Source organism: Paramisgurnus dabryanus, chromosome 2 (assembly GCF_030506205.2).
Source record: "Paramisgurnus dabryanus chromosome 2, PD_genome_1.1, whole genome shotgun sequence".
NCBI lineage: Eukaryota > Metazoa > Chordata > Actinopteri > Cypriniformes > Cobitidae > Paramisgurnus > Paramisgurnus dabryanus.
Genome location: NC_133338.1, coordinates 45,234,295 through 45,257,520, shown reverse-complemented (window position 1 = coordinate 45,257,520; position 23,226 = coordinate 45,234,295). Strand labels below are relative to the sequence as shown.

The 23,226-nt window shown below is 40.1% G+C and overlaps 1 protein-coding gene across 8 annotated transcripts in view; it reads right to left on the bottom strand.

Annotated features, from left to right (window-relative positions):
* Nucleotides 1-23,226, bottom strand: part of LOC135778589 (nuclear factor 1 B-type-like) — a 97,321-nt gene that overhangs the window by 60,102 nt on the left and 13,993 nt on the right. For 5 of the 8 annotated variants that reach the window (XM_065288982.2, XM_065288981.2, XM_065288989.2 and 2 more), the window contains exon 2: nt 18,507-19,038. In XM_065288982.2, the coding sequence (XP_065145054.1) occupies nt 18,507-19,038 (532 nt within the window). Of the gene's footprint in view, nt 1-18,506; nt 19,039-19,361; nt 19,542-22,380; nt 23,007-23,226 lie in introns of those variants that run through there. The other 3 variants (XM_065288984.2, XM_065288983.2, XM_065288988.2) reach the window with 3 other exon arrangements.

Sequence of the window (23,226 nt, the reverse complement as noted above, 5' to 3'; positions counted from 1 at the left end):
GAGGCATGAGAGACCCCCACACAGCAAGCTGGTATGGATGAGAGCGAGTGTGAAAGGGAAAGCTGACAGGATCTTTTCCTCAGAGGAATGGAGTAGTGATGGGCCCTGTGTTTACACAGGTGTTTTACGAGCTTGGCAGGTTAAGGCTTACGTTCCTCAGCATCTTACTATAAATATAGCACCACAAAGGCATGTATTACATTTCCAAACCACTTAATGCATAGAACAACTTAATTTTAAGCAATTAAAGCACTTTCGACTCTGAACTTGCAAAATATACAACATTTACAAACCAAATAATCATTTGCTATTAGGACAACCATGGTAATTGTTATTGGGCTCATGACAAAACTTACAAAATTCTAACTGTGGCTGAGGGAGTAATGGGCGTTTCACACGGTACGCGCCAAGCGATTTCTTAAAGGGACCCAAGTTCACCCAAAAATGAAAATTCATCATTTACTTAACTTCACATTGTTACAAACCCCTATAAATGTTTTGTTCTGCTTAACAAAAATGAAGATATTTGTAATGAAGCAGGAAACAGAAGCACTATTGACTATCATAGTAGGAAAATTATTCCTATGGAAGTCAATGATGCTCAAAAACAGTTTGGTTACAAACATTGCTCAAAATATCTTCTTTGGTGTTCAGCAGAACAAAGAAACTAGAACAGGTTTGTAATAACAATATGGGGCGTAAATGATGACACAATTTAAATTTTTGGGTGAACTATCCCTTTAACACTTTAACACTGATAAAAATGTATGCTTTGTAATGCAATGTACTGTAATTCGCTTATTATAAAAGGAAGACATCAGTATTAACTCTTGTTCTGTAGTATTGATATGCCCTTGCAGTATACACAAGTGTCTGATACACGAGTACACAGAACGTTTACTCCCCTTTTTATGTTCCCGCCATTTTGCGAAGCATTTTGTCAAGCACAGTTCACTTTACAGTCATTGGAATGCAGTCGTGGCTGCGCAGACGGTGCGATTATTCTGGAAATGAAGGCAGATACTGGCAGCGAGCAACTCGACCAGCGAGCCAAAACTACAGCTGTGAGTAAACTTGCTGAGGTAATTGTTTCAGTCACAAAGATTACAGGCAAATATAAAGTGCATGCCAAACACAACACATCCTTTAGACTGTAACTGGAGCGTGTGTGGAAAAAATAGTGTGTGTTTTGTGAATGATACATATCAAATTTCTAAATATTGTTGAGGTATATTGCCAGTTAAGGAAATAAACCTGTCACAGACAGTTTCCTTACAAGAAACATTAACACACCAAAAAAAACATATCAGGTATTACCTGCAAGCCATATCTCGGGGGAAGGTATAAAGGTGTGTGTTGATAGTGAGGTTGGTTGGGTCTTCTGAGGTAAATGAAAAGAATTCAGGTCACTACTAAAATGTTTGAAAAGCTCATGTAATAGCTCTGTGTAATACGCAGGGGCCACGAGCAGGGTCTATATCTCCTGTACATATTAAACAAGCACAGGCTTCAAAACACACAGTCATAACACTGATCCCACATCATAAATACACCAAAAATAGCTACAGTAAAACAACCTGTATCGTAGATGTAGGCATATTAACAAAGTATAGTACAAGACTTTAAAAAAAGTTAAACCAATGCCAGAGCTAACCTGAGCTTATAAGGGTGGTTAGACAGTGCTTATCCTAGTCCCAGACTAAAATGCATGTTTGAGCTGCCTTAATTTAATTTCTTAAAGGGGACATATCATGAAAATCTGACTTTTCCATGTTTAAGTGCTATAATTGGGTCCCCAGTGCTTGTATCAACCTAGAAAATGTGAAAAAGATCAACCCAGTAACTTAGTTTCTCTGAAAGCATGGGGAAAAATAGGTAATTGAAATCTGGCTCCCCTTGTGATGTCAAAAGGGGATAATACCGCCCCTTAATCTGCACTATCCAACTACGACACTGCCTTTTATTGCAGAGATCAGCTCATTTGCATTTAAAAGAGCACACCCAAAACACATTTTTGCTCACACCTTCAAAGTGGCAATTTTAACATGCTATAATAAATTATCTTTCTGGTACTTTGAGCTAAAACTTCACATACGTACTCTGGAGACACCAAAGATTTATGTTACATCTTAAAAAAGTCTTGTGAAATGTCCCGTTTAACATCAGTGCGACTTTTTTGGCTTTAAGAAGCACACCGGTGATGTTTTTTGTAGGGTTTGTTTGAAAAAACTACTGAAATGTCCAAATATAACTAGGCCTAGTCCTAGATAAATCTAAACCCTATTCGGGAATCCGCCGTATAATGGTTTATCAAATTGATGCTGATTGGTCAACAGAGCTTTTCAACTTAGTTAAAATTAAACACTTGTACTTAGCTATCGTGTATACATCTAAACAGCATTCTAAGGGGTCAACTATTACCTTGGTTAACATGTCAGCGACTATCTGACATCTAGCACAGTGGTTCTTGCTGTAGTAGTGATGTGATTACAGGAAGTGAGTGGAGTCTCAGTGGAGTCGCAGAAGCCCCTCCCATGACACGAATTTCCATGTGAATGTCTCGAATGACAAAAATTTCACGCGCGGCTTTCACACGCAAATGAAGCGAGTAAAAATGAAAAATGTTCAAGCGTCCAACTACGCGCGAATAGCGTGTTTTGCCGGCTGTACCGCGGCGGTTGTGAATGCACCATTACAATGCCAAGATAAGGTAGTTAAAATGACGAGTTTGGTTCCAAAATGCAATAAATCCATATTGACAAATTTCGGTAAATTATTTTTTCTATTTCTCGTTAGAGAAAACCATCACAGGTTTATCAATGCCATTAAAGTAATTTTTTGTTTTTGTTTGTTTGTTGATCACGAAGTACAAAGTAGATGAGGAAAAGTAAAATTCCGTGTACTCAACGCGCCACCATTGTTTGTTTACATTGCGTGGAATTGTGCGCTGTAATTTGTGGAGCGGATTTATTGCATTCTGTGGAAAAGGATGAGTGGCGTTTATTGCGTTTTGGGAAAAAAGGGAGAAAAGATGACAGAATAACAAGGCGGATATTGGATTTTGCGTAAAATTAAGAATTTACTTTTAAATACTGAACTAATATAATACTGATTCTGGCAGCAACTCATTTTTTTTTTTTCAAAAATGGCATTTATTGCATTTTGGAAGCAAACTCTTCAAATATTCTCTTGTGTAAAATAATTATTTCAATTTTGCTCGCTCCATCTCAACATGCTTGTCAACGTAGTGGTAAAATCATACGGAAAGACAGTTTAGAGTGTTGGGGGGCTCAGATTGTGTGTATATGTACTTGGGGGGAGATGGCAAGGAAAAATGTTGGGAAATAGCATAAGGTTAGCACTTCAAAGGATAGTTCACCCAAAAATGAAAACAACTTCATTTATTCACCCTCATGTTGCTATAAGCCCATGACTCTCATACCTCTGTGGAACGCAACTTCTGAAAATGAAAGCGTACGTGGCCATGGGAAATAAAAAGAAGTCATGCAGGTTTGATACATCATGAGGGTGAGTAAATGAAGACAAAAGTTTAATTTTAGGGTGAATTAGCCTTTAAATTAATCGGTTTAATAAAGTCTCAACAAAAATTTGTGTTCTTAATATTTTTGTTTATTAGCAACAATAAGGCACTTCAGGCTGTGCTATTGTGAAGCCTTATTATTTCTTAAGTATTTCCTTTTCTTTATCTCTTTGCAACACCATGTTGAGTCATTTCAAATCACAGCTGGGTCGCAGTTGTGCAGTTGAGATAGAAAGTTATTTCTTTTCAACATCTCTCATTTACTTTCTCTCCTCACACTCTTTTGTTGTTCTGCATACCTATAAGTACCAGCAGACAGACAGACATGTGCCTGGCACTCGAGCGGTTTCACATACACTCCGACTATAAACACTCTTTTCGGAGACGTGAGGCCCTGTGCAAACATGGCGAGCTTCTATTGAGCTCTCTGCTAAAAGGCCTGCAGAACAATAGCGGGCAAGAACATCTATCCGCAGATTTGTGTCTGTGTTTCTTGCAGACGGTGTGTGTAAAATCCAATTATCAAGGCCATGGCATTAACATTCCTACAGTCTGGCAGGTGATGGCAGTGGCTTTTCAGTCAGTAGGGCCGCCACACCCCGACAAAGGCCGTGCGATGAAGACGTATAGATGGGGAGCGGAGGTCTCGCCGGGGTGCGCTCGCAAACACAAGCCCATTCTTAGGGAATTCATTGCTTTTGTTGGTGGGGTACAACAGACTGTCTGTGTCATTTGACTGCATGGAGGCTCGGGGTGAGAGCTGTAGTTTCCCAGTGAAGACGGAGTGCACTAGACAGGGAAGAATTTTAACACTGTCGAGTAAGATTCCATGACTGAAATAAACCCACTAGCAACCTGTAGAAAGTAAAACTTGACTGTTTCTAATAGACAGGGGTCAGATTTGCGTATTTGATTACTATTAAAAAGACCCTTCAAAAAGTTTTGCAACAAAGTTTGCCAACATCTGCAATGCAAAGTTGGGAATATGAAATATGAACGACAAAATTTCCAAAATAATTCTTAAGTTTCCAGAGCTATATAATAAAACTCTTCACAATTGAAAAGGCTCTAGAAATGTCACAAAAGTTTGAGAAAAGATCTCAACGTTTGCCAACGTCTGCAATGCAAAAGCAGATACTGCATAATGAGCAACAAATTTCCAAGTTTCTGGTGCAATAAAAAAATTTCTCTGGAAAAACATTTTTCGAAAAGCAGCCTATGTTTAACCTATGAGACTGACTTTATGAAGCGTCAGATGTCACAGCAGCAACAAACAAAATTTTCTAGTTGCTTTTGGTCTGGAGACTTGGTGTCCATAACTATTCATACTGTGATTTATACAAATTTTGCTATGTTAAGGGTGTGCGTGACTAACAGCATGTCACACGTTACATGCCGGTCTGTGTCCTGCCTTGAACCCAAGTGTATATATATACAGGATACATATAAAAATACTCACACACACACTCTGTCAGCAAGCATGGTCACTTAAGGGATATTTTTTGTCTTGCACATGCAAGCAATGCCCTGAAAGCTGTAATATCCTATGTGATTTATTATATAGCAGTGATGAAGGTGCTGACACAGGCTTTCACACATGCACACACACTCAGGGTGATGTGATCTCCTTGCGAGATGCCAGACAAGCACAGCAGCAGAATGATTGGCGGTGGCCCTTTGTACTTTGCGAATCCGCAGGTGCAGCAGAAGAGAGAGAGCGTGCGTGTGTGTTGTCACAAAGCCCTGAGCTGTTCTGCTCGCTGCACTCGCACGACTCATCTAAGATCAGATACTCCTTTAAAAATACCACCCCATACCAGCTTCCAGCCAAACCGCAGCATTAAACAGAGCTGTATGTTCAAATCCCACAAGATAACATGAGAAAACGTGAAAAAAACACAAGAGCTTTCCTCTCAAAGCTAAGGACTTTTCCATTTAGGAAAAATTGGCGCCTGCTCTTTTGACAAGGTCAATAAAATGAAAACGGAAGTCAGGAGATCCCTGTGCAAATGGTAGTCGAAGCTTCTCAGGTCCTTTTACTTATCCAACTTAACTGGATCACTTTTCAAAACAGAAGATTTTTACATTTTCTGAAGAAATGTGCATTTGCCAGGGTGTTGCTATGCAGCTGCTAAGGTCCTCGGAGTTGTCTATAAGTGCACTGCTATGCGGTTGCTAAGGTGGTATGCTAGTCCAAAGAGCCCACCCCAAAGTAAGTCTACAAGATTTTTCCATCCACCAACGTTTTAAGTCAGACTTCTTATAAGGTCTTACGTTACGAGCATTCTTCATGTGCATTGGTCATCCAGTGCAACACACATAAAATGCCAAAGTTGTATACTTAGGGGCTGTTTACACTTGGTATTAAGATGTGTTTTCGTCGATGGAATCACAAGTTTAACCTAGTATTTAAATCCGTCTCTTTTGTACACTTTCGACCACTTCTGTCCTGATTACTTTGAGGGAACGGTCTGTGAGACGGTGGGCGAGTCCCTCTGCTTTAGTGTAAACACAAGCGGAAAAAGGGCGGGTTTAAAACGTCATGAACTAATATTATGTCAGAATCCACTGCTTGTGTTGTAAGTAAACATGCTGCACAGTGTTTTGTACGTGTATATAGAGCTTTCTCTGATATTTAAGCGCAATTGATTAAATAAAGTCGCGCAACTTTTATATGCTCGCAGAATGAAACTAATGAAAGACGCAGAGAGCAGACGTTTTAGTTTTATCAATGAAAGCCTAAAGATAGTACACTGTGTCTTCACGCTAGAAATCAGAAAAGATGTAAAACATTGTGCTCCGTATAGGAGGAGAGTAGGGGGTCTCGTGTGGCTGTTCGAACACATTCGACAACATGTGCGTTAACACCACAAAAACAATCCGATCTAAAGTGTTTTCGACTACCTCTGAATCCACTTGTGATTCGATCGACACAACGCATCTTAATACCAAGTGTAAACAGGGGTTCCTACAAATGAAGATGCTTGTCTCAGCTTGTCTATTCTTAACCCACCCAGTGCACTTCAATTCTAGGCAACAAGTGAATGTGTGTGTGCTTAAAATTGTGCAGGCTAGCGGATTCAACTTCAGGAATAATCTTGTCACTGTTCAACTACGTACAAGAAGGAACTTTTACATGCAACTTGCAAGAAAAACATACTATGCCTGCAAGCTCCCACAGGAAAAGGTGTGTGTGTGTGCTTTGGTGTGTGTATGGGAAGTCACGTTGGCTGTAGGCTCATAAGGTCTTCTGAGGTAAACATAACACAGTTTAGGCATGTTTACCCATAATCTTTAAAAAAATAAAGAATGAAGCTTGAATCTACAAGAAGGCTTAAACATTAAAGTTAAACGGAAATGGCTTAATGAATGAATCCTTTACTCTGTGTGTTTCTCCACGATGGGGTTGGTCAGCACTCTTGTCATGGTTGGTTTCAACTCCCCCACATTCATCCAAACCTTCTCCCTCTTTCTTCTATAAGTCTGTGGCTTTGTCCACAGCCAGAGGGATTGAGCTTAATTATTCTCGGATGCAGAGCAGAAAAAAAGTCAAGCCCATTTCTCATTCAGTAGATTCATTCATGCTTGTGGCTTTACTTGGCCATTTCAAACCTGCCATCTCTACTTTATATCTTTTTTTCACTCAATTTTTTATATTTACAGTCACAAATCCCTCCTGACCTTACTGTCCATGCATGGTTGTACTATCTTTTTATGTGCAGTATATGGCTATAAGCAGCTGCATTTTATGGGTATGATGGATAAAACGCTACCTAGTTACTATAGGCATTTGCATGCATCTTAACCAATGAAAATGTGTAACACGAATCTCACAAAGGGTGTGTATTCATTTAAGTGGGGTTCAGCCGAAAGTGACCACTGCAACACACACTTCATCACTACAAACCCAGTGGGAATGTAGTCCCTGACAAGCCACTTCCCGCCACACGTACACACAAGCCAAGCAGCTGTGTAAGTGTGCGTGCATGCACAAGCGTAGTTGTGCTGCATTAAAGTGACCTAAATACCTTAACTACTTCTATTCATAAACATTGTACATGTGCTAATGCTATATAATACAAAGGTATACTGGATTGACGTATACAAGCCTGCGATTGACTGATCTGGAGCCGCTAAGCCAACGTCAACTCAATGAAAACACGTCAAGCACTTTGAAACATTTCTCCGTACTTGCGCACACACACAGAAAGGTTGGTTAAACCAGCAGGAGAAGGGGCAGGTTGGCTAGCTGTGGATTATAGTCTGACAGTGGTCCATTGTTAATTGAATGCCATGTGTGAAAGCTACAGAGAGATTAGTTTGTACAGCTGCTGCCATTTGTCATAACTGCCCTTAACAAGACACACATGGTGGGTTGAGGTTCATGCCACAAGAGTCTTGACCTCACTCTATCTCTCACTGACCATCCTTTAGCATCAGCACATGAAGATGTTTTAATAGCTAAACACAATGGATGTGCAAAACTGCACAGATTCTAAATCAACTAGTTGTTGTGTTGTCTGAAGGACAGGTCGACAAGTCAGTTTTAAAGAAGCCTTTAAGGCTACGTTTACACAACAATGATGTAGTAAAAAACAGAAACGAAAAACGTTCTTTGCGTTTTGAAAAAAATTCACGTACACCACTGTCAAAAAGATCCACACCGGAGCCGCTGGTGTAGTAGGCAGTGCTTCGACACACAGAGCAGACGCGCTTTTGGCAACTCGTGTTCGAGGCCCAGCGACCTTTGTCGGTCAGGTTCCCCTCTCACCACCCAGTACTTTCCTGGCCTCTCCTTACTGTACTGTCAATTCAAAGTGAAAAAAGCCCAAAAAATATAAAAAAAAATCAATAAAGATCCACGTTTACACAGATCCATGAAAATGACTAAAACCGTTGTATTACGCATGCCAGGCCAGTAGTTGGCAATGTTACTTTGTAAAGAAGAATTTACTTTGTGAATTACCACATGTGCATGATGTCACAGATTTCGTGGTTTTGTAATTAGTTTACATAAAGATGACAAAGTGTCAATTCAAAAAATCTTAAAACCCATCTTCAAAAGTTTTTCAGGACCCTAAAACGGCATTGTTGTGTAAACAAACAGCCAAAAAGGCAAAAAAACTCAGGAACGGTTTAAAACTCAGTAGAAAATTTTGCTGTTTAAACAGCCCCTAACTGTGTGTTCACACCAGAGGAAGAGGCGGCAAGCAGGAGCGATTTACATGTTAAGTCAATGCAAAAACGCGAAGAGGCATCCTGCTGTGCAGGATGTGTGGAAGGCGTGGCGCGTTCTGCGCGAATTAAGCGTTGCCGCGGGAAACGCGCAAGTTGAAAAATTTGAACTTTGAAGGATATTTGCACTGCGTTAACGGGAGTTAATCAGTCAGGAGCTTGCTTTAGTAGTGACGTGATTACAGGAAGCGAGCGGAGTCGCAGAAGCCCCTCCCATGACGCGAATTTCCACGTGAATGTCTGAAATGTCTAGAATTTTACGCATGAATGATGCGAGTAAACTCAAAATGTTCAAGCATCCAACTACACGCGAATAGCACGTTTTTTCCGCCTCTACCGCGCCTCGTGTGTGAACGCACAGTAAGACAATAAAACCAGAGCACTTAGTTACTTAGGTAAGGTACATATTGCCTGTATAAATAAGTTTCCGAATTTTAGCTTCTCAAAGAATCATCAGTTTCCACAAAACTGTAGTTTTCACCTTGCTTTGATTGAATTGGTCTTGATGGGTCTTGTACTGATAAAACAGCTTTGACCTGAGCACAGGCTACCGTCAGCATTTTCAGGATGAATCAATTACAACTAAGTGCATTAAAATGTGGCCGTATTTGTGGCCGTACTTTAGCATTACAAATAAAGTCTAATCTGCCATCTAGAGACCTGATCCCAATCTGAAGGAAGTTCTTTAGGCTGCCAAAAGCACAGGATGACTCTCTTTGTCAACAGACAACATTTGTTGTTCAATAATCTTTCTTTCTGTCAAACGCAAACAATTTCCCTTTCTCACAAGCAAGTACACACAACTTAGAAACGCCAGTTTAGCAATCACCCATTTGTTAATGTAAGGGGAAGGCTAAATACAACACATCCTCCCTGGAGAACAATGGTCAACTTTCCTCTAATCCCTCTTAACGTGGATTCAAAAGTACAGTGTCAGTATCTGAGCAAAGGTGGCATTGTTCTGGAACTCAGAAAAGACAATATAAACCATCACATGAATTGGAATGCATTCACACAGATGGCACATGAATGAGATGAAGGAAATTCCAGCTAGCAGATATGGATTGGGATGTTTTGAGAATCACAGGTAACAGTAAAGCCAGGACTTGTTTGCAACCCAGTGGTTGAATAGAAAAGTCTACTTTAAACAAATAATGTATCCAAGTCCTATGTGCCTCCTCCTTTACAGCCTATGATGTCAAACCAAACATCGAAATCGGTTCGTTTCTAAATGATCAAACACGATGAAAGGAAAAAAGCAACATGTGAATCTTTGACCCAGCATAGATGAAGTAACTGTGCTTTCTCTAGCACTGCAACCTTTATTGGACCGCATCATTACATTATTATTTTGGGAAAGAAACATAATGTAATTGTGGGTTCGGGGCCTATGCACATGTACCAGCCTTAATTACAAACTTCTGTGGCTGAACTTGGAACCCAATCCTAGCGCTTGCGCTCAAAAATACACTCGCGGTGCTGTCGAATGCCATGGCGAAGTTGTGGTTATCAAAGCTGTATGTCTGATTTTGTCTAAATACAGGCTTTAGGGACTAAAGTGTGGGCGAGCGTGTGCGTTTTTGTGAGTGTGTGCGAATATGCATGCGGGTGGGTGGATGTTCTACAAAAGTCAGAGAGGCAAACTGGGGTTGAAGGAGAACAGGGGAAAAAAACAACAGCAAGATTCTTGGGCCAAGCAGAAAGACCAATTTGAGAAAAATTTCAGCAATCCAGAGCCAATGCGTATATCCTTTCAGTTCATGCTCTTGTAATGAGCCACATACGTAGCCGTTAAAGGCCTGCATTCATTAGCCGGCCGTTACCGGCGGTGTGCGTTTAATCACCACCGCCCGACTGCTGGTTCTGCACCACACTATGTGCTTAACACATCAATTTCCCAGAAACCACAGCTCTGAGCTGTCATAGGATAGGGCAAATGACAAGAACAGACATTTTCAGAAATGAAGAGCAGCAGCAAGTCAGCAATTGGTGACAGGTGGATACACACACTACCCGTGTGCTACTATTTTCATTAATGGGAAAGCAATCAGGTTTAACAAGCACTAACAACCCACAATCAGTAACCTAATACTACTCTATGACTATTTCTGTTCATCTGTAGAAAGGAAATAATCCCTTAAGTTAGTTTAGCTTGACAAACTGCTCACCATGCATTTTCACTGTATGTTCCAGAAAACTACATATGGGTTTGAAGGACACAAAGATAAGCAAAAGCCTTTTTTGTGCTTGTGTGTGACTTACTGTCAATCATACTACATAATGGAAAGTACATTCTGTGAAAATATAACCTTGATATTTTTAATATTGACTGAGTAAGGCCATGATTAAAATCAATGCAAAATCAATAAGTAAAATCCAAATTGAGATGCTTCTATTCTCAAAATTAAATTATGAGACTTGGCCTTGATTTCACAGGCGGGGTTACATCTGACTACTGCTGGATCTATAAACTGAATGAACATCTTGCTTTCTCCAGACTTTTCTTTTTTTACCCCCAAAAACTCCCTTTATACAATGAAGGCGTGTGAAAACAGGATGCTATTATCGCTGGGGGAAAGCGACTGAACACGCGTGTTTTGACATCTGTCTTTCCCATGATTGCTGAGGGTTGGTTTTAATGTTGTTTTACCTCACAGGATGTCCACATGATCCTCTGAGCACAGAGAACTACAGCACTTGTGTGACTGTACTGTATGTGAGGGACTACAACTTACAACATTGTGAGTTGGGCAAAGTCTACTCAAATTTACAATATAACAATTGTTTACATTTGCTGTTAATGCTTGCCATGGCAACTAAGTGAATGAGCTGTTATCTAGAGATAGATTTAACTTTTTATTGCCTTTTCAGGGGAAATCTGACTAATAAATAAAAAAGGGGCATCACCATTCCATAGCTCAGTACACAACACACACCTGTCCTTGGTTGACAGCACTCATCAGTTACTTAATAAAATCTGCCATACGTAATACCCTGAACATATGTTGGAGGCAGATCCCTCCACAAAACATGTGATGCAGTAAGCTATGGATAACTCTACAGGAGAAACTGTAAATCCACAAAAAGTCATTCACAAAATGTTCATGACCCCATCATAGCATCCCTCCCCTTCCACACGGTTACCTCTGGGTCGTCCGTCTCAGCGGCGGGAGGTACTGTACCAGACACACAAAAGAGGAGACGGCCATCACTCTGAATCCTGTCTGCCATGAAAAGACTTCAACTGTGGGCAGAAGGGGGGAAGAAGTCACTGTCTCCCATGGCAACCTCCTCGATTGTCTCTGGCCTTCTCCGGCAACTATTCATCGGGCCGTCCCCCTAATGAAGGACGCCTATCAGCGTACAGACGTGAAAGAAACCGACTGTCCCACAACGGAGGAATCCAGACTCACTCTCTTTCTTTATGTCTGTCTCTTGCCCTCTCCAGCTCCCCAGGTCTTGCAGTTTCAATATGGGTTCCTCCACTACCTTAACCCTAAACCCCCTCTGACTTTCTCTTTTGTCTGCTTCTCGCCGTCTGGAAGATCTCCATCGGCGCAGCTATGTGATAAGCATGCTGGATTGATGGAAGAGTGGAGAAGAGGCCATTATGGGGTGGTGTTGGTCCAGTCCTGGAATTGAGAGGAGGAGGGGGTGTTGGGGCAGGAGATCCAGACACCCCATACAGTGAGATACAGTAAGGGAGGATGGGGCCATCCATCTTCATTTAAAGAACACATAGAAGGAAAGGAGGGGTTTATGCTGGTTCTCTTGTCAAGAAGGCCCCAGGGAGCACAAATGCATTATGGGTTCTCACAAAGCCCCTGTCTGCACTGATGTGGGGTTTAGGAAAAGCAGCTTTGAGTTACGCAAGTCATTGAGAGAAACACAGAAAAGTCTGCGAACCCTGAAAAGAATGCTCATTTTGCTATTTTTTATGATAGTAGATTCTGGCATCCAGGTCAACATTAATGATAAGCTATGTGCTTCCACCACTTTTGATAAAGCACTCCAAAGGGAATATCCCTTTCTCCCGACCACACACTCGCATATACTAAAGTGAAGCGAAACCCACGCTGTTGCACAGACCTTTCGACACTCCTCGTACCCACAGAGATTTATGTACACATTACAGTGTGTGAAAGAAAGCGAAGGAGGTTATAGTGTGCTTAAGCCTGAGGGTATCAACAAATAGTCCCGGAGATAACACAGCTCCACAAATACACTCTCCAATGCACACACAAATTTGTTTGCACAAACTTATGAGATCGGTTTCTGAAATCTACAATGCATCTTGGAAGGGAGAGTGAAACAAGAAAGAATTAAAAGATTCTGAAAAAGGACATTAAAGTTGTGAATTCTGAAAAAAAGAAAATTAAACTTGTGACACAGACTATAAGATGGCTCAACGGCAAAATGGGATAGTGAGAGAGAACACATGGAGACGGGTTTCCTTTGCGGCAGCATGTGGAGTAACACTACACCTCTGAATTTAACCAACAGCGGGGCAGATAGAAAGACACCGAGGACAAGAGAGAGTTTCAGAGGGAGGGGGAAATCAATAAGGGAGGCCTGAGAGCTGCAGGGAGCTCTAAATGGATTAGACTAAGGGAATGTGTTCGATAGGTTATGGCTTTTGCATGAGCTAGTCACCGCCGGCCATGCAGCATACTAATCAGCACTGCGGCCTCAGACTTCACTGCATGCTCAGCACAAAACCGCATCTCGCTCAACGCAGAGCCACCATGAGATCACAGCTGCATCTGTAGATTTGTACGGTAGATTTGTCTGCAGTACCGAAGCGGATCCGAATGTTTTCAGTTGCATTCCTGCGATGCTTACATCATAAAGTCTTTTAAGCGGGATGCGATCAGATGGCCTCTTACTGTTCGGTTGCTTTGAGCAGGAGATCAAGTTCCACCAAAGAAAACCAAATGGATGGTAGAGGTTAAATAAGGCCAGCACATGTCTGCCTTTATCTCTGCTCTGGCATTCAACAGCTTGCACGAGCCTCCCGACATTCATTCCGCTCTATACGCCGCTATAACGTTACAGCTTACGTACTTCAGAAAGCAGCAGCTAAAGAAAAGGGGTTTTCTCAAATAAAAACCTGTTTAATCCCTCTCTTTTATAAAAAAGAGAGGAAAAATACACAAATGTGTGTTTTACTCATTCGGGCTCTTTAATCGGAGGAAACTCGGCAGAGAAGCACTCACAACACCCACAGGCCACTAAGATTATCGTTTGGATTGAAGTCGTAGTGGCAAATCCTTTCACTGCTCCTTCACCGCCCCCTCTCTCCTTCTCTTTCCCTCTTTATGTTTAATGTGGCGGTACACCAGTGTACTAAAACATCAAACAGAAGCTATTGCCTTTCATTTCTACAACTGAAACCAAGTCGTGCATGTTGTAGTCCTTTTTGAAAGCAAAGCACCAACAAATGCCTTGTTCATAAGAGAGAGAGGAAGCGAAAAAGAGACCATCTGTACCGATTTTTGGGAGCCAGTCAGTAGCCGCGGGCCATCGAGTGAATGTGCTGATCACTTTTTGTTTCTATCCAAAAGACAAACTTATGACCGCCTCTGCCACATGGGCTCGCTGGAAACGATTAGCACTGTAGCTCTGTTCTATACGCTTGTGACGATTTTCCTAAAAGATTCGGTTTGGGCCTCAAATTGTCAAAGGGTTTGTGTGTGTATTGCATCTCTGCCAGCTGTCCCTTAATTCTCATTATCGCACACTACAGTTTAACTGTACTGCGTCAAAAAATTTTGCCAATAGGAATGGTTCAGCGCACTAACAATGAGGAAAACATGAGGGTTTGTGAAAGAGGGCAAAAGTTGAGAACATTTTTGATGCGATGCAATCTGACATAGGCATCCATTTACTAATGAAGTTTTCAAAGAGGCGAGTCCTGTTACTTTCGGAAATCCACTATGTTTGCCATATTTTAAACCAACTCAATAATTACACAACCCTAGAATGAGTATACATGTATCTAAAAAGATTCTAGTGTCGAAAAATCAGGGACAGAGAGTAACAGATAAGACACAGACAGACAGAAAAAAGTGAAAGTGGAGAAACCACAAGTTGTACGTCACTGACAGGGGTCGTAACCTATAGGTCACGGTGGCTAGTCCTGGCCATGCCGTATACTCAGCCAGCTGGAAAACTAGGAGCAAACAGCTCCTCTACAGAACACACACACAGGCTCAATGGGAACTCAGTGTGTGTGTGCGTGCGCGCATTTGCGTGTTGGGGGTTTTGGCAAGTCGAGAGAGGGAGTTTGATGAATGACCAGCTCTTCTCAAGGAGCTGGCAACCGCACTGCTGACCCAGACAACAACAGGTCACGAGTGAGCCGGGGGTCCAGGTGCCCCCCAAAACGACCCCCTGACCTGCTCCCACACGCCGCGAGCCGCCACCTTGTTTTCAAAGATCTGTTGTGCTCAATTAAACTTCACATGACACCTTCCATATCTTTAGCGGAGGTCCTGACACGGGGGCCAAAAGCTAAGTCCCATAGTCGTAAAACAGAGCCCTCTTACATGGTCGAACAAATAAGATACAATTCACTCGACACCAGAAAATCAGCTAATAAAACACTGGCGAGTTCACAGGAGACCAAAATAAACATTCGTGACACCTTTACAATGTTATTGCCGTGTCAAGCTCTTGCGATTGTGTAACGCTGGTTCTGGTTTTTTAGTAACACAGGCTCGGTCTCCCCCCAAAAAGTGCTTGCGACAGTAACATGGACCCACAATATTTTATGTTGATAGAAAGTTGGAGCTTTGCTTTGGGGGACATACTGATTGGTAATTTCTTTGTTTTAGTTATATTGTTTAATAAAAATGAGAGTTAAATATTTGAAACAAACCAACTGTCAGACAAATGTAAACATTTATGTTAGGCTTGAAACTGCACTTAATTAAAACTGCTGTTTTGGCGGTTTTGTGTTTATTTAAATAAATTGTGTCACATGTTTAAAAAGAAAATCTAAACACTGAGCTAAACGTTACCAACATATTCGAGAGTGGGACAGAATATCAATAGCATAGGCTAAATCAGAAATAAAAAAAATTGAACAAAAATTATTTCAAAATTACATAAAAAATGGTGCAAAAATGATCCCTAGCTCTCATGGAGGCGGTACCCTTTCAATAAAGACATCTTACACCTAAAGAGCTCATACAGTGACTCAAAGGTAAATATTGGCACCAAAGAGTGCATATTACTACCTTAAAAGGTAACTATTAGAATATATTGGAACCAAATGTATAGATATCTGTACCTAAAGGGTACAAATTAGGATCTTTTAAAAAGGTACTGCCCCACTAACAGCTTGAAACCATTTTTTTCTGACAGTTTATATGTTCAGTCTGTTCTGTCATATACTTTAAAGCCTAGCACAAACTAAAACAACACATCTCCAACTATAACATTATTCACATACTTTATCTAAAATGTGGCCTGGTAAGTATGTGTTTTGATTTATGAGTAAAATGAGCATCACCTCACATGTTCAGACTTGACTTGCAAAGCTAGCAAGGAATTAAAAGAATTCCAATAGCTGAAATAATCCATGCAACATTTACCTAAATGGCTTCAAAGCAAAATTGTTTTTCAAAGCAAACAAGTATAAAATACTGTAACAGATCACACAAATGGAAGTGAGCCAATTGCACACAACGGATTTAATTTAAATGCATTCGCTCAGAAATGCTACATTAAAAGCGGTGCACTGAATTCTGTTTAACTGAACAACTGTGATCTTGATAATGTTATAATCATTTTACGAGAGAATGAAGCTGAACAGCTCAGGCACAAGCACAATGGCATGGCCAGGCTTGGAGAAGCACAGAGGCAGGGCATGGCACGATGCCCACCGACAAGCCTGCCGCCCCTCATTCCTGTCCTCTCCACCACCTTTTCAATGGGCATTTACTAAGGTGCTATTGCAAACACTGGCGAGTCTTCTAAGCCTTTGCCCATAAACCTGAGGCAAAGTGTCTGATGCCTCTACCGATGCCAGGTGCCGCGGTTAGCTTCGAAACACCTTCAAATTCAAACCAGATCATGAAACAAATTACTAAGGACAGAACACTTGTTGTGTCTAGCTATGTTATTGGGAGAAAAGACACAATTGCTGTAAAGAAATTAAATGCTTGGTTGGTAATCACCTTACGATGTCCTTTTGGCATACCAGCGTCAAAAATTTGCTGACCCTGAGTGGAGAACTCGATTTACACTTTCAATTCACAGCCACAGACCACAAGCCACAATTTCCTTTATGATGTGGGTAAAGATTTCCCTTTGCTTTAAATATTACGTCTTTTTATTAGTTTTATTTTATGAATAAAGCATCTGTCGATCCGCCGCTGTCAGAAAACTTTCCTCCGTGCCAACTGCATTGCGGATGCCAACTAACGAATCAAAGGCATGCAGCAAGCAGACAAAGAGGGTTTGATACCAACCGCCATCCTCAGTCACTGGCACTCTCCTGGCACAACGCTAACAAAATGGCCGCCCTGGGTACACTGGCACAATGCGAGGGCATTGTTTAGAGATGGGCACTGGATACTAGAAGCAAAACATGCCGAATTGCCACAGAGAGTCTCTAGCAGAAAACCCAGTATTTAGTTGCTCAATAGCCTCTTATATTTTTTGACTATATTAGATTAATAAAAAGGAAAAATATAATTAATGATTTGAGCTGTTTAACATCAGTCAGCCACCAAGATCAAACTATACACATATAAGGGTTTAAAATTAATACACTGATGTGAACAAACTATGAGTGTTCAGATGCTAAACATGTTATGATCCATCTTATATGACAAAAAAAATGCTTAAGATAACAATGGCTAATTTGTATTAATTAATTTAGCTCTTTACATACAATGTGATAGCTACACTGTGATAGGCGAATGCACGCCATTTTACAAAGACAAAAAAGATGCCAACCATGATGCCAGTGGCAACCATTATTGTGTCCCCCGCTCTGCCTTCTGCTTACCCTGGCACTTCAGTTTCACAAAATGGAGGTGCCATGCCTGACAATAGCCCAAGTGTTTTTGAAAACATTGACATACACGCTTAAATAGTGTGCCAAAAACATTATTTATGATACTCAAATAGGTGCTATTTTTAAAACATGGTAAAATAAGATATTAAAATACTTTTCAAATAGAAAACATTCAAAATCAAAGAAAAGTTTTGGTTGTAGCTATTTTTGTCTAGGGTTTGCTATATGAATAAATGTTAATAAATTATAATAGTTATAAAAAGACATATTTTTTGTTGTGTTAAAAATAGCATGCTAGAGCATAATACAAAATAGTGTTGAAGACCGATAAAATTGGCTGGAACAGGAAAATCAATAACATCTAAAAGAAGGAAAGACATACAAAAAATGCAATAAAAATTTATTATCTACTCTGAATGTTTAGTTCTAATGTTAATTTTATGCCATGTTAAATTCTTAAAAGGTAGTGCGTGGGAATTTATGTCTAGATTTTTCTAACAAACAGAGAGCATTTCCAGAGCTAGGAAATTGTATTTACTTTCACATCTTTTATTTACAAACACATCTCCTGCAAATGCTGAATAAGTCTGCAAATGTAAAATTGTACTTTTAACTAAACGTACCCAAATATACTGAATTAAACTTTTTTGTTTATGCCATTTGTATATAAAAAAAAAAATGTTCCCCCTTTCAAACGCTTACCTTGGTCCTGGACATAGTATGCCAGAAACAAGTCCAGCTCTTTCACGGAGACGGTGATGTGATGGGGCTGAACGCAGAGCGCTGGGTTAGTGCAGTGCGGTGACTTGACCAACCGCTCCCCGTCCGTGCTCTCCAACGGAATCCCTTTAAACAGGATGACCATCACCAGGTCCAGCCGCCACACTTTGTCAGCCTGCCTCAGGCAGTCGATTCTCCGGATCTTGCCCTTCTGGTCGGGATTGGAGAGTACGCAGCACGGGTGCTTTTTGCCCGTTACACTGAGCACAAAGTCTTCCCGGTACTCCTGCCGGATGTCTTTGCGCAGCTTAGCCAGGAGACGGGATGCCCACTTTTGCTTGATTTCGGCCTTCTCGCTGAGCAGCTCGTCTTTCACCGCACGTTCTTCGTCCTTGGACATCCGCTTTTCGTGCTTCTTGAAGTACTTGCGTTTCCTCGCCTGCAGGTTGAACCAGGTGTAGGCTATGGCACGCACATGAGGGAGCAGCGCCTCGATGAAGGGATGAAACTCATCCTGAGGAAAGAGAGCAAGAGAGACAGAGGGAAAATTAAAAAAATTTGCAGGAGCAGAAGAGACCTTTTGGCATGAGTTCTTGCCTAAATTAGCCAAAGGGCCGTGCGGCCAAAAACAAAACGGAGAAAATATGGTTAGAAAGCACTGCGAACAAAAACTGCTTATAAGAAGCTAAAAAAGTGACACCTCCACAAAAGCATGTCCAAAATATACAGTTGCAAATATCAATTACAAGGACACCAGTTTAACATTTAAACCAACTTTTAAGCACTAAAGTCTTTATAAACAAGTTTCAAAAATGTTGATTAAAAATGTTCATCTACCATTTCCACTTCGAATGCAGGCTGCGTTGGCCTGCCTGCAGGTGTTGGAGGCGCACAGAAAAAGGATGCCACTGTTTACCGCGTCTGCCCGTGCCAGCAAAGAGCAGACAGTTACAGAATCACCAATCTCCCACTCCCTTCTATTTCTCACTCTCTTTGCCCCCCTTCTTTCGCTTGCTCCGTCTCTATCTCCACTCAAAGCACCAGTCCGTGTGTTGGCACAGGAGAGCATGCACCCCCCATACTTCCAGATTTCTTATCAAAGCGTCCAGCATTCCTGAAACAGACCGTACTACAGAGACCCGCAGAACCTCTGGGAGTCCTGGTATATGTTATAGAGAGCCACCAAATGCCTTTGACAAGGACAGCTGACCACATGACCATCAACCACACATGCAAAGACATCAAGACAAATGGAGACATGTCTTTTGTCTTAAAATGAGAATATAAAGCATCTCAAAGCCAGAAATAAGTTAAGGCTTTAACTAAAAAGGGAACAATAAAAGTAAAAATTGGGGAGAGGGGGTCAAGTTTACACCTTTAGCAAGAAGCTTTCAATCTTTTCACTTTAAGGAGGTGCTAGCGTTCCTTGGGAATTATTTAATTTGTAAGCATTAATGTACCGCAATTATTTTAAGCCCCTTCAAAATCAAACCAAGATGGACAATGAAAATGGCATCTTGGCACAAAAGACAGATTCTTCAGTTCCCAGAGCCATTTGGTAAAAGTGGCAATAAAAAAGCAAGGAAAAACTCAAGCAGTCTGACTCCTCGAATACGCTGCATGGTTAATTCAAACTTGTCATATTCAGTGTTAGCCTTTTTTTTGTCTTATGCCCCAACTTGTTATGTAGCATTACACTACAAATTGAGCAAATGCAGTTGCCAATTTTACAGACCACTGAGTAACATTTGCTCAATGTATTTCCACACATATAATCTCCTCATCACCCCAGGAAGAGAAAATTATATATTCAAAAATGTTAAAAAATATCAAAATGCACTTTTTTACAAATGTAAAACTGATAAAAACTTTGTTTATAAAATTTACAATATAATAAATAAAACCAGATCCTGCTCCTTAATGGTCAAAAGAGTGTGAAAAACAAATTTGCATAGGTTTGCACAGTATACGGGGATGTTTAAGAAAATAAGGTATAAAGAAATTAAAGAGTATTGTGTGAAATATCTCATGATACTGACATCGAAGAGACACACTGTGCAAACATTTCTGTATGTTTCCACTGCTATACTGAAATATGAACAAGAACTGATATGAATGGATCGGGGCAACCACATATTGTTCTGCGTGCAGACGGGTGACAGCTTTTTGGAAAACCACAACAAGCACACCTGTATCTCTATGACAATCCCACACTATGACAATCCCACACACATAGCCCACATTCAACCACTTTATAAAAACCAAAAAAAGACACAACTTAGGAATGTTTGTGCAAACCTTCACTCAAAAATTTGCAATGGTGCGTGTTGCAGGAAAAAAATTCAACTCACCGAAGAGTGTGAGTTTTCTCAGTATGCCGTGTAGTCAATTTATTAAAAAAAACTTTTAACAAAGCATTTTTTAAACAAAACATCAGATGATTAATATTTTCATATTATTGTTAGGTTATTTAAACAAGTTTAATTAAGATATTTAAATATCTTATTCACTTTACACCCCAACACAACTTAAATTTGTTCATTATCACACAATTTCTTTGAACAAAACTAAACACACATTGAGAATTAGGCAGTATCCAATAAGCTCTATTCAATCAATTGTGTCCAATATACATTTAATAAACCAAATCAAAAAACTAAAATAAATGGACTATAAGCCTGATATTTGACTTTAAGAATGCTCAGTAATTTCAAATTACAATATTTAACTTATTATCTTTAAAAATCTGTGATTTTGCTATATAAACGTTTGTTGTTCCAATATAATAATAATAATTATTATTATTATAATAGATATAGAAATACATAAATCTAAAATTAAAAATAAACGTCCTGACAGGCCTAAAAAAGAAATGTAAAATAAAACACAATACACTAATCTGTTTTCATAATAATAATTGCATAATAATAAACTATATTTCCATGTTTGTTAGGAATCTTATTTAGGCCAATCTCATAAGATTTTTGATGTTAAAAGTTTGAAAAATACATATTAAAGGTGTAGGAAAGCACAGTAGGCTGTGGGCCGCGCAGGATCGAGCTCTGCTCTGTATACTTACCATATCTCAGTCAATCACTCTCTCATGCCAAGTAAAATATAAACAGTAAAATTGTGTCAGCCAAACCCGGCGGACTCTGTCCAAACGCTGAATCAAACCTTATCATTGTTTTCATCTTAATTCACTCTGTAAGAGGAGCTCCCATGCAAGACAAACTAAAGCACGTAAAAACTGATGAGCTTCAGACAGTGAGTTTCTCGCACGGTAAATTCAAACTCACTGTCTTTACCTTACCTTTGAAAAAGCGTATACATTAATATAATCCATAATTCATAAAGATCAAAAACATTAATAAAACGAATGACGTGTATTTTATCACACAAGTTGATTTTAAAATATCAATAAAGTTGGATTAGGTTTTGAATAAACTTTGGTCTGATGATAACGTTAGGCTGTACAGCAGTTATTCAAATAAGCTTGTTTAACTGCACTTATGCGATCTGTGTTGTGTCAAACACTGCGCGCGGGGTTCTTTGCATTCACATAGCCTTTAATGCATAAAGTTAAAAATCACATATTAAACAAAAGCGCTTTTAAACGGACAACAGAATTCGGGTTGCAGTTAAGTCTAACTATTAAATATATTCCCTCGCGGATTTATTTTCCCAAAGGCCTTTTGTACAAATACCGAATAAGTTGTTCAAATGCGACATTAAACTTTAATAAACGCGCATCTAAAATAAGATTTTTTTGAAAGCACATTGGAAAATATACATAGGCTGTAACAAGTAAAAGCAATGACCTACTCAAATTATAAAATACATTTAAAATAAATACCTGTGTTAAGCAAATCGGCGAATACATCATGTGTCCGCCTAAGCAAACAGATCGCGCGGTTATCAAAGTCCTGAAGGATATCGCAGACGAACGATATTATCGGTTCATTCTTCAGAGCTCGTGCTGCTCCGTGCACGTCTGAGTAAGACCTGATATCCTCATTCAAAAAACACACGGGCTTATCCGGCAATGGAGAAGAACTGGAGATCCCACACTGAGCATTGAACCGATCCGGACGACTATTTAAGAGCAGATTATAAAGCGAGTGGATCTAGACGCATCCACTGCGACTGATCTGAGATCGCAGCTGAACAAAAGGAGATAGTTTGAAAGATGAATCTTGAAAAAAAATACCGCACGTGCAATATGAAAACTTGAAGGCGCCTAATTTCTGATCTTATGTTTGCTTTTCAAACTTGACAAAATATGAGCCGGTAACACCCTCTAGTCTTGGAGCCTAACAAATCAGTCTGAAGATTTTCCCCCTTTAATTACACACTCATACTCCTCCTCTTCCAGCAAACGCATATCCCATATCTCCAGCCCACCTCGACTGCACCTCAAAGCATAACATTGACAAAGATTCAAGCAATTTCCCACTTTTATCCGAAGTGCAATGATTATACGTGCATGAGGCGAGCATGTAAAACTATGTCAATGGGGCGCAGCGCAGAGTGCGAGCACAATACAGTACGGGACAAAGATTTTTGCTGACACCTTCAAATACAAATGAGAACAATTTGGCCTATTATTATTGGTTTTCAGAAGATTAATAAACAAATACACAATGGTTAGCCTTTTCACTGACCATGTTTTTTATTATTAAATTTCATTTTGACTATGATT